This window comes from Myotis davidii, unplaced genomic scaffold (assembly GCF_000327345.1).
Source record: "Myotis davidii unplaced genomic scaffold, ASM32734v1 scaffold62, whole genome shotgun sequence".
NCBI classification, from domain to species: domain Eukaryota; kingdom Metazoa; phylum Chordata; class Mammalia; order Chiroptera; family Vespertilionidae; genus Myotis; species Myotis davidii.
Window position 1 is genome coordinate 4,988,087 of NW_006295180.1, and position 15,868 is coordinate 5,003,954.

Genomic DNA, 15,868 nt, shown 5'->3' on the forward strand with positions numbered 1-15,868 from the left:
CCATTTCCAATCAAAAAAAAATTAAAAAAAAAAAAAAGGAAAAAAAAATAAATACATAATAATTTCATAATGTGCTATGAATAATAATTCCATAATAAATGTTATTAAGACAAAAAAAATAAATGAAAAACACACTAATTGAAATAAAAGTAATATACAGGGAATCAATAGTAGAGTAGATGAAGCCAAGAATCAAATCAGCAATTTGGAATATAAGGAAGCAAAGAATACCCAAAAGAAGAAGAAAAAATGAGGATAGTGTAAGGAACCTCTGAGACAACCTCAAGCATACCAATACTCACATCATGGGGGTGCCGGAAGGAAAAGAGAGGGAGCAAAAAATTGAAAACCTATTTGAAAAAGTGATAGGAACCTTCCCTAACCTGGTAAAGGGAAGAGACATAAAAGTTCAGGAAGCACAGAGAGTTCCAAACAAGATGAACTCAAACAGGCCCACACCAAGACACATCATAATTAAAATACAAAAGGTCAAAGACAAAGAGAATTTTAAAAGCAACAAGAGAAAAGCAGTTAGTTACTTATCAGGAAGCTCCTGTAAAACTGTCAGCTGACTAACCAGTTTGGCTCAGTGGATAGAGCATCAGCATGTGGACTGAAGGGTCCCAGGTTTGATTCCAATCAAGGGCACATGCCCAGCTTGTGGGCTTGATCCCCACTGGGGGGCATGCAGGAGACAGCTGATCAATAATTTTCTCTCATCATTGATGTTTCTATCTCTCCCACCCTTCCTCTCTGAAATAAAAATACATATTTAAAAAAGAGTAATTGTAATACAGGATATTCTAGATATTTGACTTTTAAAAAAAAAAGACTGTGAGCTGATTTCTCAACAGAAACTTTATAGGCCAGAAAGGAGTAGCATGAAATATTCAAAGTGTTGAAAAGCAAGAACCCACAACCAAGATTATTCTACCCAACAAAGTTATCATTTAGAATTGAAGGACTGATGAAGGGCTTCCTATATAAAAGAAGCTAAAAGAGTTCATGACCACCAAACCAGTGTTACAAGAAAGGTTTAAAGGGTCTTACAGAGGTTCTCAACCTTCCTAATGCTGCAACCCTTTAATACAGTTCCTGATGTTAAATTAAAGCATAAGAAATACTCTCAATTTTCAACTCTCAAATACTCTCAACTCCCATAGGAGCCACTATCTCTTCTCTTTGCGCTTAGATTTACAAGAAATGTTCCCATAAAAAAATAAAAACAAAGCTAAAAGAGTTCATCACCAAGCTGAGAGGTTATCAGTCGCATGTTTACTTGGTTCCATTATGTGCCTGACAATGTGGTAAGCTGCAGAATGATAAAGGTGAGAGAAACAAAACCCCTGTGGTAAATATTCATTTGTTTGAAAAGTACAGATGGATATTTTCTAGAGGGTTGCATTGTTTCAAGAAAATAATTCAGCCCTAGCCAGGTGGCTCAGTTGGTTGGAGTATCTTCCCGGACACCACAAGGTTCTATTCCCTCTCAGGGCACATACCTAAGTTGTGGGTTCAATCCCCGGTCAGGAGGCAATTGATCAATGTTTCTCTCTCACAACAATGTTTATCTGATGCAATCTGAATAATAGCACAGCCTCCCCAAATCTGATTAATTTTTCTTTGTCTAATTCTGCAAAAAGAGTTTAGTATTCTCACCTCTGTCTTCCAGGTTTTCCAGTTTATGTTTGAGGTTAGCACTTTTCATCAATGAGTCTTCGTTTACAGTCTTGAAAAAAAAGGCAAACAGGCCACAAATACATGTACATACTTATTTCCAAATAAAACACAAATGATGTTACATTATCCTTTAAGAAGGAATAAGCCAGTACATTATGCAAATATAACATTAATTCTGGAAAACCCAACAATTAAATAGTACCTTAGATACATTCTGTTCTTCTGAGTGCTCCAGTGAAGAGACACTGCTCGGTGGGTGGGGGCTCTCGGTAAGTTCTGAGTATTAGAGAGAACAGTTTCAAGGGAATGAACACACTATGAAGCAACTTCAGGCGCTAACACTTCACTGTCCCTGTACATGGTAAATCTCACCATCAAAAACAATGGGACACAGTACTAACTGAAAGAAAGGAAACCCCAAACTTTGTATCTTTCATGGCAAGTATGGTTACTGGGTGAGCAGTTCACCTGAGAGGCCCTAAGATGCACTGTAGATAAAATGAATAGCCACTTCCTTCTATTAGGTCAGCATTTTTAATAGATGTGATCTGGCCCCAAATTCATGGGCCAGGATTCTACTGCCTCAACACTGTGGTCCCTCTCCTTCTCTCCCTTAGTTCCACTCCCCTATTTCCTCTTAGTCTCTACTGCTAATTCTCCTCTCTCCTTGTTTCTTTTCCTTCCTTCTTTTCTGCCAGCGGCAGCCAAGCTGAAAGGTTGTCAGTTGCCTTTCTTGGTGGCATTATGTGCCTGGCAGGATGGTAAGTAAGCTGCAGAATGATAAAGGTGAGAGAAACAAAACCCCTACTCTTACAAGTTTAAAAGATGCAAATAGTTTCAATAAAATACAGTGGTGGTTAAGATAAACCCTATAGGTCAAGGGCTGGCAAACTCTGGCCCCTTATGCCGCTTCTGCTGCCTGGTTTTATAAATAAAGTTTTATAAAATCACAGCTAATGCCCATTGACTTACATCTTATCTGTGGCTGATTTTGTGCTGCAAGTGCAGAATTAAATAGTTGCAGCAGAAACTATAGGGACCAAAAAGCAAAAAATATTTACCATCCAGTTCTTTACCAAAAAAAGTTTACCACTCCCTGCTAGCAAGTCATCATTTGAGTTTCTTATTTCTTTAAAAGAGAACAAAGCATTCATTTATACACAAGCTGATCTCAGCTGTTAAAGTAAAATTACAACTTAATCATCCTCTATCTTTTGCCAATGAAAATATTAAAGAGGAGAACAGCATATTTTCACACTTTCTTTAACAGACAGTAAAAGAAAAACATTTTATTTCAAACTACCTTTCCCAAAATACAACTGTTTTCTATGTAAATCAACAGAAATCAGATACCTGTTTTCTGGGCAGAGGTTTCAGGAATTAAATGGGCAGAACTACCCTGAAATTCTGTTTCAGAAATTTTTGGATGTGTGGCGTCGTTTTGCCTGGAGGCACCTTTCCACAATGGTGTTAAAAGTTTAGCCTAAAATACAGTACATGTTAGAAGTGTTAACATTCATAACCACTCAAGACAAGTCATCAAAAAGTTCTAAGGCATTTCCAATATCCTTTTTAAAAGTTTAAGTGTTGGATTTGCTCCATTTGAAATGCCAAGACTATAAGACCCCAGAGTTGGAGCACATTAGGTCATATATCAGTTGATAATTCTAAATAAAAAATAACTCAAAGTCAAATTGTGGTCCCAGCCCACGGCATCAGCAACACCTGGGAACCTGATGGAAATGCAAATTCTCATCTACTCAATCAGAAACTCTGGGCACAAAACCCAGCAACCTGCATGTTAACAAACCCTCCTGGCCATTCTGATGACCACTAGAGTTAACCACTGCACTAAATCAGGTTTTGGTAAATAACATTTTATTTGAACACAACACACCCATTTGTTTCGGTTTTGTCCAGGGCAGCCTTCGTGTTACAATGGCAGAGTTGAATAGTTGCCACAGAAACCATATGGCCCACAGAGTTGAAAATATTTACTCTCTGGCTGTTTGCAGAAAAAGTTTGCAGGCCCCTGCTGTAAATTATTCTCTTATACTCCAACACAGAGAAGTGGATTTTGAATACCACTATTTGTACAAAGTCAGCAATGCCCTCCACAGACTTCTCATCACTTGCACAGCTTAAATTTATGGGTTCTCGGAGCTTTGACGTTTCTTTGGTGTTTATTTAAAATATAAGGTGTATTTACTAAACACTGTTCTCCAGGTCTATTTCTAACTGATAACTCATTGTTTCAGGCTGAATAAATATGCGGGTACTTACTCTGGCTCACAGGTTTAATCGGCAAACGTTCTCTGCCATAGAGGACTGGAGAGGCCCTGAGATGCACTGTGGGCAGCACTCCCCTGGCTGAAGGAAGGAGGCGGGTGGGGGCAGACCTCTAGCTATGACTGGAGCACTAACCACATTGCTGTGGATGCCCTCAGAATCCCAGCAGCCAGACCGGATGGTTCTCATTTAACAAGAAACAAAAGCCAACTGCTGAGAGAGGTAATTCAGCTAAAATTAGGCTTTGAATTGGTCTGGAGGACACTGGTGTTCCCACTCTTAATTACTTTTCTATAAAACAAGGATAATTGAAGGAAATTAAGAAAGTTTGAGGGTTTATTCAATATTTACGTAACCCTGAAGGCATTTCAACCACTTGCAAAGTAAAGGTTTAAATGTCTAAATCATTAAAAGCTTTGGAAGTAACATATCAACAAACTGAACACTAAGGGAAAAATTAAACCAAGAAGTTTATTTTTAAAAGTAAACTCAAAAGAACACACACTTGTAGTAAATCAGAATAGCCCAGATTTTAAGCACTATTATAATCTTGAAGCAACATCTGGGAACAATGAAGAAAGATCACAAGTCTTTACCCAAGGTCATACTAAATGTTTAGAAGTCCTTGCAGTTTCAACTGACAGTGGATTACAACCACTGCTTTTTCTTTTTAAGAAATAAATACAGTTTAACCCTAAGCAGATCTGCCTGTGCCATGCTGATGCCACAGGGCACAAGGCAGCCCAGGTAAAATTGACTTACTTGGTCTTTATAACGATCACTGGCAGGACTGGGAGGGAAAAGCGGCAAGACTGAAAGGAAAGGAAAAAGTGTAGTGGATAACTTTACTTATGACAAATATAAAAACTCATGTATCCCTCTCCCAATTATCCACATCCAGGCGAGAAGCAACTCCTGTTTCCTACAACGGGTTCAGATGTCTGTCTCTTAAGATCCCTTTCTAGTGATTCAACATTGGTCCTCACCAGCCAGCACAAAGCTCAGCTCCAGATCATGTCTCTGAATGTGGTCCCAGGTCCTCCGTCTGTCCTTGGAGATTTACCTAACTTAGAACGCTCCCCATTCTGCACAGCTATTCTTTTTCCAAGGCTAAGCTCAGGCCCCACCCACCTCTTCCCTGAAGATTCCAGCTCATATCAGATTCCTCTTATCTGAACTCCCATTCCACTTATCTATAGCTCGTACTTACTGGTTATGGCCCCTTCCATGTTTCTGTACTGTTTCACATATGTACATTTTGCCTTTTCCATGTAATTGTAGCAGGAAAGGAGAATCCCAGGATCGCACATCTCTTCGCATCACATACTGAGACATAAACACCTGCTGATTTACTTGAAAAATGACTCGAAAGAAGACGTGCACCAAACTTACTGTTTAAGCTACTTCTGGTTCTTGTCTTTCTTCTACCAGGATATGGTTTTAGGGATTTCCTGTCTTGGTTAATGTCCCAAGATAGTACAGTAGCACTAGAACTTGAATCTTGATTACTCTCCGAGAAGAGGTGTCTCCTGTAATTGAACTTCTACAGACACAGATAGTAAATGAACCCTATTAAAGGGGTGTCCGTATCCATTATGTACAATTAAGCATATCACTACAAAGTTAGACAAAAGAGGAGTAACAAGGTCTCTTACATTAAAAAAAAGCACCGAAGTAAGGAGGGGAAGAAGAAACAGATGATTTCATTAGTCAGTTCTCAGCCAAGCGGCTGTTGTAAAGGATGACAAAATCCTCTCTAGTCAGATACTTGCATCTGAAGAGATGCGAAGTAGCTGTTTAAAAGCTGGTGCACCTCAATATCGTGCCAACACTGTAATTTCAAAATACTACCAGAAACAACAAAAGAAAGTATAACAATGATTTTTTCAGAGACATGCCCATCTACATTTTAGAGGAACGAAAATAAAAATAAGAGGGTCCTTTTCATTTAAACCTTAAAGCCTTTTGAAATTGAGCAGGCCCTGACTGGTGTGGCTCAGTAATTAGTGTGTCGTCCCATGCACTGAAGGACCACAGGTTTGATTCCGTGAGGCAATTGATCAATGTTTCTCTCTCACATCGATGTTTCCCTCTCCCTCTCTCTCCAATCAATAAAAAATAAATCCTTGAGTGGGGATTTTAAAAAAAGAAACTGAGCCTGAACTGTAAAGGTTAGAGACTTAAGGACAATTTAATCTGTTCTAGTGGATTACTCAGCTCTATAATGATACTTATATATATTTTTTTTAATTTAAAATTTTCTATTTTTGGATTCATTTTTAGAAATGCTGAAACAAAGAAACGTTAACATGAAGTGTGTTTTGACTTTAATAAAGCACCTCTCTATTTCAGCCCCGTCTCCTGTGCCCTCCGGAGCCCCGGTCCTGGTGCTGCCATGCCTCTCTCAACAGGGGCTCCACCACTCAGCTCCTAACAGCTCGTTCCCATTTCAGGTCAGGGAGGATTCCCAGGAATCCCAAAGTGGTGACAGTACCTCCCATGCTCTTCTCAACCTAACACATGTCAGCTAGAGGATCCACCCTGTGCCTGAAATGGCAAAGCGTATGAGCAGCTTAGGGTGGGAAGCGGCGTCACCCTTGTTGATGATAACACAATCCACAACCTTTAAGGTGGGTGATGGTGAACTATCTATTTTCCAAATGAGTTTATTTTAAATGTTTAGCAGTTCACCTTTTTGTAGAGAAGCTCATGTGTGAAAGGCACTCTGTGAGCCAGGCCTATCTCCATCTTCCTTTTGTGAAAAAAAAATAAAAAAGGTTGGCGGAACCCCCACATTCGTTCCAGAGTCGCCCAGCCAGTGTCTTGTAAAAGAGCAAGCATCACTTCACTGAATGCACCCAATTAAAAAATCTCACAGCAAGGCTTTCCTGCTTTCTTTAGCTTTATAAAAAGGGCTGAAACCCTAGCCGGTTTGCTCAGTGAACAGAGCAGTGGCCTGCAGACTGAAGGGTCCAGGGTTCAATTCCAGTCAAGGGCACATGCCCGGGTTGTGGGCTCGATCCCCAATAGGGGGTGTGCAGGAGGCAGCCAATCGATGATTCTCTCTCATCATTGATGTTTCTATCTTTCTCCCTCTCCCTCTCCCTCTATGAAATCAATTTTTAAAAAATTTGTGTGTGTGTGTGTGTGTGTGTGTGTGTGTGTGTGTGTATACATATACATAACTTTCATGGGCTGAAAGTTATTTTAAAAAGTGCAAGTACCCACAGCAGCTGTTTTTCAAGTTGGCTCATATCAGGAGGGGGCTTTGAAACAGATCCCAATGCCTGAGTTCTCCCCTGGACCAACCAAGTCAGAACCATCGGGCTGCGGTTTTGTATCAGCTCCCCTGATGATTCCAACTAGAAGATGGGCAGTGGAAAGTGAGAGCCATTGCTAAAAGCAAGCCAGGAAGAGCCTTAACTCATTTGTTTGAAGCTCATGATCTCAAGTTTGTAGAAAATTTCATTTAATATTCATTACAGAGATTTTTTTTTAATGCTCTGACTACAGATTTAGAGCACTGACCACCCCAAAGTGGCAGACAAGCTGGAGAGGTGTAAGTTGGTGCCCAGAGAAACAAAACCATGCCACTGACTCAGAGCAAAACATTTCTTTCACTTCATTACCACGTCTGCTTCCATTCAGGATAAATCTCAAGTGTCAGTAGGTCTTGAGCCCTTCTCTTCTACTTATCTTTTCTTTAAAAGCAAGAACAGGCTGTAGCCTCAAAGCCTGATACAAGTAAAAGTACAGTTTGATATGATAGCTGTTATTGCTAGGGTGTTATTTGGGGCCTTATTATTTGTTACAACTCATGCTGATTTTCCATTTGGAAGTGAAATAATTCCCTTTAAAATAAGTTTAAGATCAATTTAATGGAGAAAAATAGAGATAAAGAGCAGAGCCATAACAGATTTTGAAGATGGTATGCAAGTAACTAAAATTTGGGAAATAATGCCTCCAGACAAGAAAAGTTACTTCATTACCGACATCCTTCTTTCTTGCTTTCTGGCACCCTTGAAAGTAGATTCTTTCCTAAAACAAAATATATCGAATCAGTGGAACTATACAACCATCACCTCCTCCTTCCTTCCCTTCACAGCCCTATTTTCCCCTTCATATACCCTTTGTCTGATGTGAGCCCCGTGCATGGGAAGCACCAAAACCTGTGCAGAACTTAACTTGCAACCCATTTCCAGAGATCCTCTGCCTGACAAAAACTAGTTATTTAAAACAAAAAAAACCTTTGTGGAACCCTTCTCTGTCAGGCATACAAAGAGGAAGGCAGGGTGGGACCTGCAGATAAGCAGCCAGCTTTGGCAAAGCTCAGAGCAGTGCTTCCTGTCTGGCTCTGCTTTAGAATCCCCTCGGGTGCTAAAAAGATAGCTTTTGTCATGGCCAGTGTGGGTCAGTGGTTAGAGCATTGGTTCATGGACCAAAGGGTCTTGAGTTCAACTCCCAGTCCAGGACACGTACCTGGGTTAGAGGTTCGATCCCTGGCCCTGGTTGGGGTGCATGTGAGAGGCAACCAAGCAATGTGTCTCTCCTACATTGACGTTTCTCTCTCTCTCTCTTTCATCCTATCTCCCTTTCTCCCTCCCTCCTTACCTCCCTCCCTCCCTCCATCCATCCCCCCATCCCTTCCTCCCTCCCTTCCACTCTCTCTAAAAAAAAAAATCATTTGAAAAAATATCCTCAGGTGAGGATTAACAACAATAAAATCTAAGTGTTGTTGAAGATGTGGAAAAATTGGGACCCTTGCATAATTCATGGGAATGTAAAATGGTGTAGTTGCTATAGAAAACAGTATGGAATTTCTTCAAATAAATTAAAAATAGAACTATTATATGATCTAGAAATCCCATATATCCAATGGAATTGAAATCAGGATATTGAAGAAATATCTTCACTCCCATGTTTACTGCAGCATTATTTACAACTAGAGGCCTGATGCACGAAATTCATGCACGGGAGGGGGGAGGTCCCTCAGCCCAGCCTGCACCCTCTCCAATCCAGGACCGGCTCCTAACCGCTCACCTGCCTACCTGCCTGATTGCCCCTAACCTCTCTGCCTGCCTGCCTGATTGCCCCTATCACCTCTGCCTGCCCGCCTGAATGAGTGCCCCTCCTCTCTGCCGGCCTGCCTGATTGCCCCTATCACCTCTGCCTGCCTGCCTGAATGCCCCTAACTGCCTCTGCCTGCCAGCTTAGTCTCCCCTAATTGCCCTCTCCTGTCAGCTTGGTCACCCCCAATTGCCCTCCCCTGCTGACCTGGTCACCCCTAACTGCCTCTGCCTTGACCCTCACCACCATGGCTTTGTCTGGAAGGACATCCAGATGGATGTCTGGTCTAATTAGCATATTACCCTTTTATTAGTATAGATAGCCAAGATACAGAAACAATTTAAATGTCCATAGATGAATGAATGGATAAACAAAATGTGATATATACATACAATGGAATACTCATCAGCCTTAAAAAAGAAGCAAATTCTGCAATGTGCAACAACATGGATGAACTTGAAGGACATTATGCTCAGTGAAATAAGCCAGTCACAGGACAAATACTGCACAATTCCACTTACACAAGGTATCTAAAAGAGTCAAACTCATCCCTGGGTGGTTGGCTCAGTTGGTTGGAGCATAATCCCATACACCAAAAGGTTGTGGGTTTGATTTCTGGTCAGGGCACATACCTAGGTTGCAAGTTTGATGCCCAGCTGGGATGTGTACAGGAGGCAACTGGTCTGTTTCTCTCTCACATCAATGTTTCTCTTTCTCCCACCCCCCTTCCCTCTCTCTCTAAAATCAATAAAACATATCCTTGGGTGAGGAAATGAATGAATGAATGAATGAATGAATGAGTCAAACTCACAGAAAGGGTGAATAAGATGGTGATTTCCAGGGACTGAAGGGAGGAAAAAATGCAAAGTTGCTATTCAACAAGTATAGTTTCAATTACACAAGATAAATGAGTCCTAGAAATCTGTTGTATAATAATGTGCCTACAGTTAACAATATTGTTTGGGCACATACAATTTTATTAAGAGAGCAAAGCTCATGTTAACTGTTCTTATCACAGTAAAAAAAAAAGGGGCCAATGAACCCCCATTTCCAGGCAATCATTGATTTTTCTGTTTCTAGAGATTAGTTTGCATTTTCTAGTATTTTATGTAAATGGAATCATACAATACATACTCTTTTTTTGTCTGGCTTCTTTGACTTGGTATTATGTGGAGAGTCATTCATGTTGTCTATATCAATAGTTAATTTATTTTTATTTCTGAGCACTATTCCACTGTATGTATATAACAAAATTTGTTTATCCATTCATCTATTGATGGACATTTGGGATGTTTCTAGTTTGGGTCTGTTACAAATAAAGGAAATGCAAATTAAAGCCACATGAAATACCACTAAACTTCCATTGCAATAGCAAGATAAGGAAGACATTACCAACTACTGGCAAGAATGTCTACCATCTAGAACTCTCAAAAGTTGTTGATGGGAATGTAAAATGATGCAACCACTTTGGAAAGCAATTTGACAGTATTTTTTTAAAAAATTAACATACACCAACAATGATCCAACCATTCCACTCCATCCCAAGAGAAAAGAAAACATGTGTCCCTGCAAAGACTTATACATGAATCCTAAGGACTTCACTTATAACAACAAAAAGCTGGAAACAACTCAAATGTCAATCAACAGGTGAATGATAAACAGCTTGCAGTATATCCACCCATACAATGGAACACCACTGGGCAATATAGAAGAATGAACAGCTGATCATACAACATGAATGAATCTCAAAATAATTACACACAAAAAAGAAGCTAGAAAAATAGCTTCTGTTTGATTCCATTTCTATATGATTTTTAAAACAGCAAACTTATCTGTCACAGAAAATAGATCAGTGATTGCAGTGGGGATGGGAGGGGTATAAAGAAGGGCAGGAGGGAGGGAGTTCAAAGGGTCAGGAAGATATTCTTGGTGATGATTGGTCATTATCTGCTTGTGGGCATGGTTCCTGGGTGTAGACATATGTCAAAACTCATTAAATTATACACTTAACATATGTACAGTTTAATTCATTTTAATTATGTCTCAAACCATAAAAAAATCACTTGTCTTATGATCTGTTCTTCAGAGGCCTATATGGAAAAGTGGCCAATTAATTAATGCCAATTATATATATTTTTCTTATTGGGGATATTCAATGTTTTGCTGCAGAAAAATACATCACAAAAGAAAGCACTGGGGGTATAATGGTAGAGACCTATAAGTCAGGAGAACATGCCACCTCTGCTCTAATCCTACAGAAAATTGCACACAGTGCTCTCTCCTTTTGTGGGGCGTGGCCAGGTCCAGGAAAGAGGGATAATCTGTGATCGGCAAACTACGGCTCGCGAGCCACATGCTGCGTTTTGGCCCCTTGAGTGTGGCTCTTCCTAAGCCTTAGGAGTACCCTAATTAAGTTAATAACAATGTACCTACCTATATACCACAGACCTAAACTGTTGACTTGTGCATTAACTAGTCACATTAACAGCAATCTACATAATTGGTTAGTTTTGAAAATCATTTACCTGGATTTATCTTTTAATTTAGGAACCAGGATTTTTCCTGATTGCTCTTGTAAATCTGAAGAATGCTCATGTTTTGAAGGAACTTCTAATGGGAATTAAAAACAAAAAAAGTTTCTCAATTAAATATTTAAATATAAAATACCATTCAAGACTTATTTATGATAGATTTTAAAAATCTGACCTTGTTGCATATCACCCAGTTTCAATTTTTCAGGCGAACTATCAGCTATCTTTGTTTGCTGCAGAAAAAAAATATGTGTTTAATTATGGTGTCTTTGAAGCCCTCTTTTATCATTCTTTTGGAGCCACCTCCAAAGAAAAGCATTTCCATTGAATACTAAGATACAAGGCTCTTTATTTATTAGAGTTGGCTATTCTAATAAATTGATATTCATTCTCAGGCAAAAATTTGCCACTATCAGAAACAATCACAGCATTCCAAAGTTACTAAGGGAAACATCAAAGGAAGACTTACAAAAACTGTCTTTAATAGCATCAAAATTGTTGGGATAAATGCATAACCTGACAAGGAGACTGACTATCTAAAGGAGTAAACTTTGGTATGTTTGTTTTTAAAACACCATTACAATGCCATCACACTTCTGTATGATGTGTCCAGATAATCAAATATAAGCAAAGGAGAAGGGGCAGAATACTTATCCATGCTAAGCAGTGTGTTAGGTGCTATACACACATTCTGTTGTTTTTTTTTTTAAATGCCCATTTTTATTTATTTATTTTTTAATATATTTTATTGCTTTTTTACAGAGAGGAAAGGGGAGAGACAGAGAGTTAGAAACATCGATGAGAGAGAAACATTGATCAGCTGCCTCCTGCACATCTCCTACTGGGGATGTGCCTGCAACCCAAGTACATGCCCTTGACCGGAATCGAACCTGGGACCTTTCAGTCCGCAGGCCGACGCTCTATCCACTGAGCCAAACCGGTTTCGGCAACACACATTCTGTTTTTGATCGCAGAGATTCACATTGAGAACCAGCTATCACCTCTGTTTTAGAGATGGGAATCTTCAGGCTCAGTGATGTTAGGAAACTTGTCCAAGTTCCCACAGGTAGTAAGTAAAAAACAGGTATATCCCCGAAGATTAGGCTCCTTTCCCTCCATCTCAGTCACCAGATCCCAAATGAGGGAATGAGGCAGAGCCCACCAAGTCACTCATTCCATGAGAGAGCCAAGTTAGAGAAAGCAGAGATCACATAATCATGACAGGCAAAAATAATCTAAAGGAGGGGATGGTCAAACCAGAGACAGATGGTTAGCCTGGAGAAAATGGACTACAAGCCAGGAGAGTGCTTCTACCTGTTGGCATCTAGTGGACACAGTTCAGAATCTTGTCCCCCACACCCCATACTCACAGAAAGCTCAGACTGGTCGTTTAAGGGGATAGTTATTAGGCAGCAGTCAGCTTCGGCAGGTGTTAACTCTGCCAGCTTGGTGGATTCTTCTGCCTGGTCTATCACATTAAGAAAAGAGCATATAAAGGTGATCACAATATCCATGCACGACAGTGGGCACTCTCTCCAAGTGCTCTTCATGGGACCCTCAGTGTAGCGACATCACCATATTTTGGTAAGAGCTGGTAAATCTATAGTGGCTACAGAAAGCAGCCTGGGGCTGTAACTCATAAGGGGTACGTGATGTGTGTGGGGTCAGCTTTGTAGGTAGATGCTCCTGCACACCCTGTCTCCTGCTGCCTGCCACCCACATCATGTTTTCTCCTTTATTTCCAACTGACCCAGAAGAGAGACTGTATCAGGTGGGCAAAATGATTCAAGGCTCTTAGCAGTTTTCTTTCTCCAAAGGCACAATAATACAGTTATTACTCTTATATGATCATAGGTCTTCAGTGACCTCTTCCAAGTAAGGTTTTATCATTATGTTTATAGGGCATTCAGAGTACGAAAACTTGTTATTTCCCAATATACCTGTCTCTCTTTTGTGGTTGATAGGACTCTCAGGTTCTTCCTTTACAAACTTATCAAGAAGTTGTGTGGAGATTTTTATCTGGTCAAACAATATCTGAAATGCAAGCCAAAAGCCACATGACTTTTAAAACCAGTAATCTTTTTTTTTTTTAATTTAAGGAAAATTTAAAGCTCAGAAATAGCAGATAAAAAATTAGAAGTTGGTCATTTTGAAGGATCATTTCACTGTTTCCAGCGTCTCTGCCTACCTCCTCCTTTCAGAACCAGCTCTGGTTGAGCACTTTCCCGCACTCAGTCACTCCTACTCTGAAGTTGTAACAACCTTTGCTTCCTCTGTCCCAAGTCTGACCCCTTGAGCTTTACTCAGGGACTGAAGCTCTCAGGATGAGTCTGCTGAGGCCCCACCTGCAGGCTCTCATCATCCCCACCCCTTCCTCACAGCTGCTGCCTGAGAGGCAGGTTTCTAATTAAACACAGACCTTAGGGCCGACTGTACATAAACCTCTCAGAGAATTTGGAGGGCAGATGCTATCTCCATACTCTCCCTCCACCTGCCCCAGAGCACCAGGATCTCCCAGAGGGCAGCTTGTACATGCACCTGGTGCCTCAGGTTTGGAGGTTGCTACTCAGGGTATGCCACTGGATTGCCTGGTTCTGATGGCCAGCAGGGTTTGCATTCCTGTGTCCCATAGGACTATAACAAATGGGGAGACCATCCCTAGAGCACAGCACATTCCGCAGACTAAAGTATACCACAGTCTTTCTTTAAAAAAGGCCTATTTGCTTTCCTGAAGCACTGACGAGAGGCAGATTTTCTGGATAGGCACATGTATAGAGGCGACTGAGGTACTCTCTAAAACAGAGGCTCAGAGATGCTACCTTTGCACTCTTTCTCTGCTTCACTACAGATCACCAGTATCTGCCAGAAAGGAGATTGTGCCATCACTTAGCACCCCAATTTTTGTGGCACCTCTAGATCACCTGGCTCTAGTGAATAGTGGGGCTTACACTCACAGTCCCACGGGGGTGAGGGGGGTGCTTTTTGCATAGTTAAAAAGCTGTTGTTGATGTCTATTTTCCAATCAGCCTAAATCTAGGTGTTGATTGAAATCTTCCCCTTTGGGATACAGACAACTCTTAACACAACCTCAAATACTAGGAGCCACTGAAAATAAAAAAGGCTGCTTGGGCAACCACAGGATTGAGAGACAACTAAAAGCTAGGGCAAGGTTGAGCAACAAGGCTAATCTCCTCATGAGGCCACTCCTTCAGGTTGGGAGAGGTGGCTGTTTGATCTAATGCATAGAAACCAACATAGAGAGTTAAGGAAAATGAAGAAACAAAGGAGTATGTTCCAAATGAAAACAAAATACACCTTAGAAGAAGACCTTAATGAAAAGAAAGTGATTTATCCGATAAGCAGTTCAAAATAATGGTCATAAGAATGCTCACCAAACGTGGGAGAATAATGGAGGAACATAGTGAGACCTTAAAAAAAGACGTAAAAAATATAAGGGAGTACCGAATAGAACTCACAGACCTTAATACAGTAACTAACCTGAAAAATACACTACAGAGGTCCAACAGCAGATTAAATGAAGCAGAAGAAAGGATCAGTGAACAGGGCAAGGCAGTCAAACTCACCCAACCAGAGCAGCAAAAAGAAAAAGAATGAAAAAAGTGAGGATAGTGTAAGGGACTTACGGAACAACATCAAGCAGACAGACATTCATATTACAGACATTCATATACAGAAACTTTATCTGAAGAAATAATGACTGAAAACTTCTCTAACCTGGAGTAGGAAATAGATGTCCAGATTCAGAAAACCAAAGAGGTTAGAGAGAGAGAGAGAGAGACCACGACACATTATAACTAAAGTGTCAAAAATAAAAGAAAAAAAGAGAATCATAAAAGCAGCAAGAAAAAAATAATTTTTACATAAAAGAAAACCTCTCTAAGACTCAGTTTTCTCAATTAAACTTTGCAGGCCAAGGGTGTGTGGCACAATATATTAAAAGTGCTGAAAGACAAAAAATTCCCACCAAGAATACCCTACTGACAGTGCTGTCATTCAGAATTGGAGATAAAGTGTTCCAGACAAGCTAAAGTTCATCATTATTAAACCATCTTTACAAGAAATGTCAAAGGAACTCTCTGAGCTTAACTGAAAGGGTGCTAATTAGTAACAGGAAAATATACAGCCCAGCTGGCTCAGTGGTTAAGCATCAACCTATGAACTAGGAAGTCACGGTTCAATCCCTGGTCAGGGCAGATGCCCAAGTTGAGAACTCAATCCCCGGTGTGGGACATGCAGGAGGCAGCTGATCAATGATTCTCTCATCATTGATGTTTCTATCT

The 15,868-nt window shown here is 40.3% G+C and overlaps 1 protein-coding gene across 1 annotated transcript in view; it reads right to left on the bottom strand.

The window, feature by feature from the left end:
- Positions 1 to 15,868, bottom strand: part of SYCP2L (synaptonemal complex protein 2 like) — an 80,237-nt gene that overhangs the window by 28,808 nt on the left and 35,561 nt on the right. The window contains 10 exon segments of the mRNA XM_015567798.1: positions 1,660 to 1,729; positions 1,883 to 1,956; positions 3,034 to 3,163; positions 4,732 to 4,781; positions 5,362 to 5,512; positions 7,959 to 8,007; positions 11,562 to 11,646; positions 11,743 to 11,800; positions 12,938 to 13,035; positions 13,508 to 13,601. Of these exon segments, the coding sequence (XP_015423284.1) occupies positions 1,660 to 1,729; positions 1,883 to 1,956; positions 3,034 to 3,163; positions 4,732 to 4,781; positions 5,362 to 5,512; positions 7,959 to 8,007; positions 11,562 to 11,646; positions 11,743 to 11,800; positions 12,938 to 13,035; positions 13,508 to 13,601 (859 nt within the window).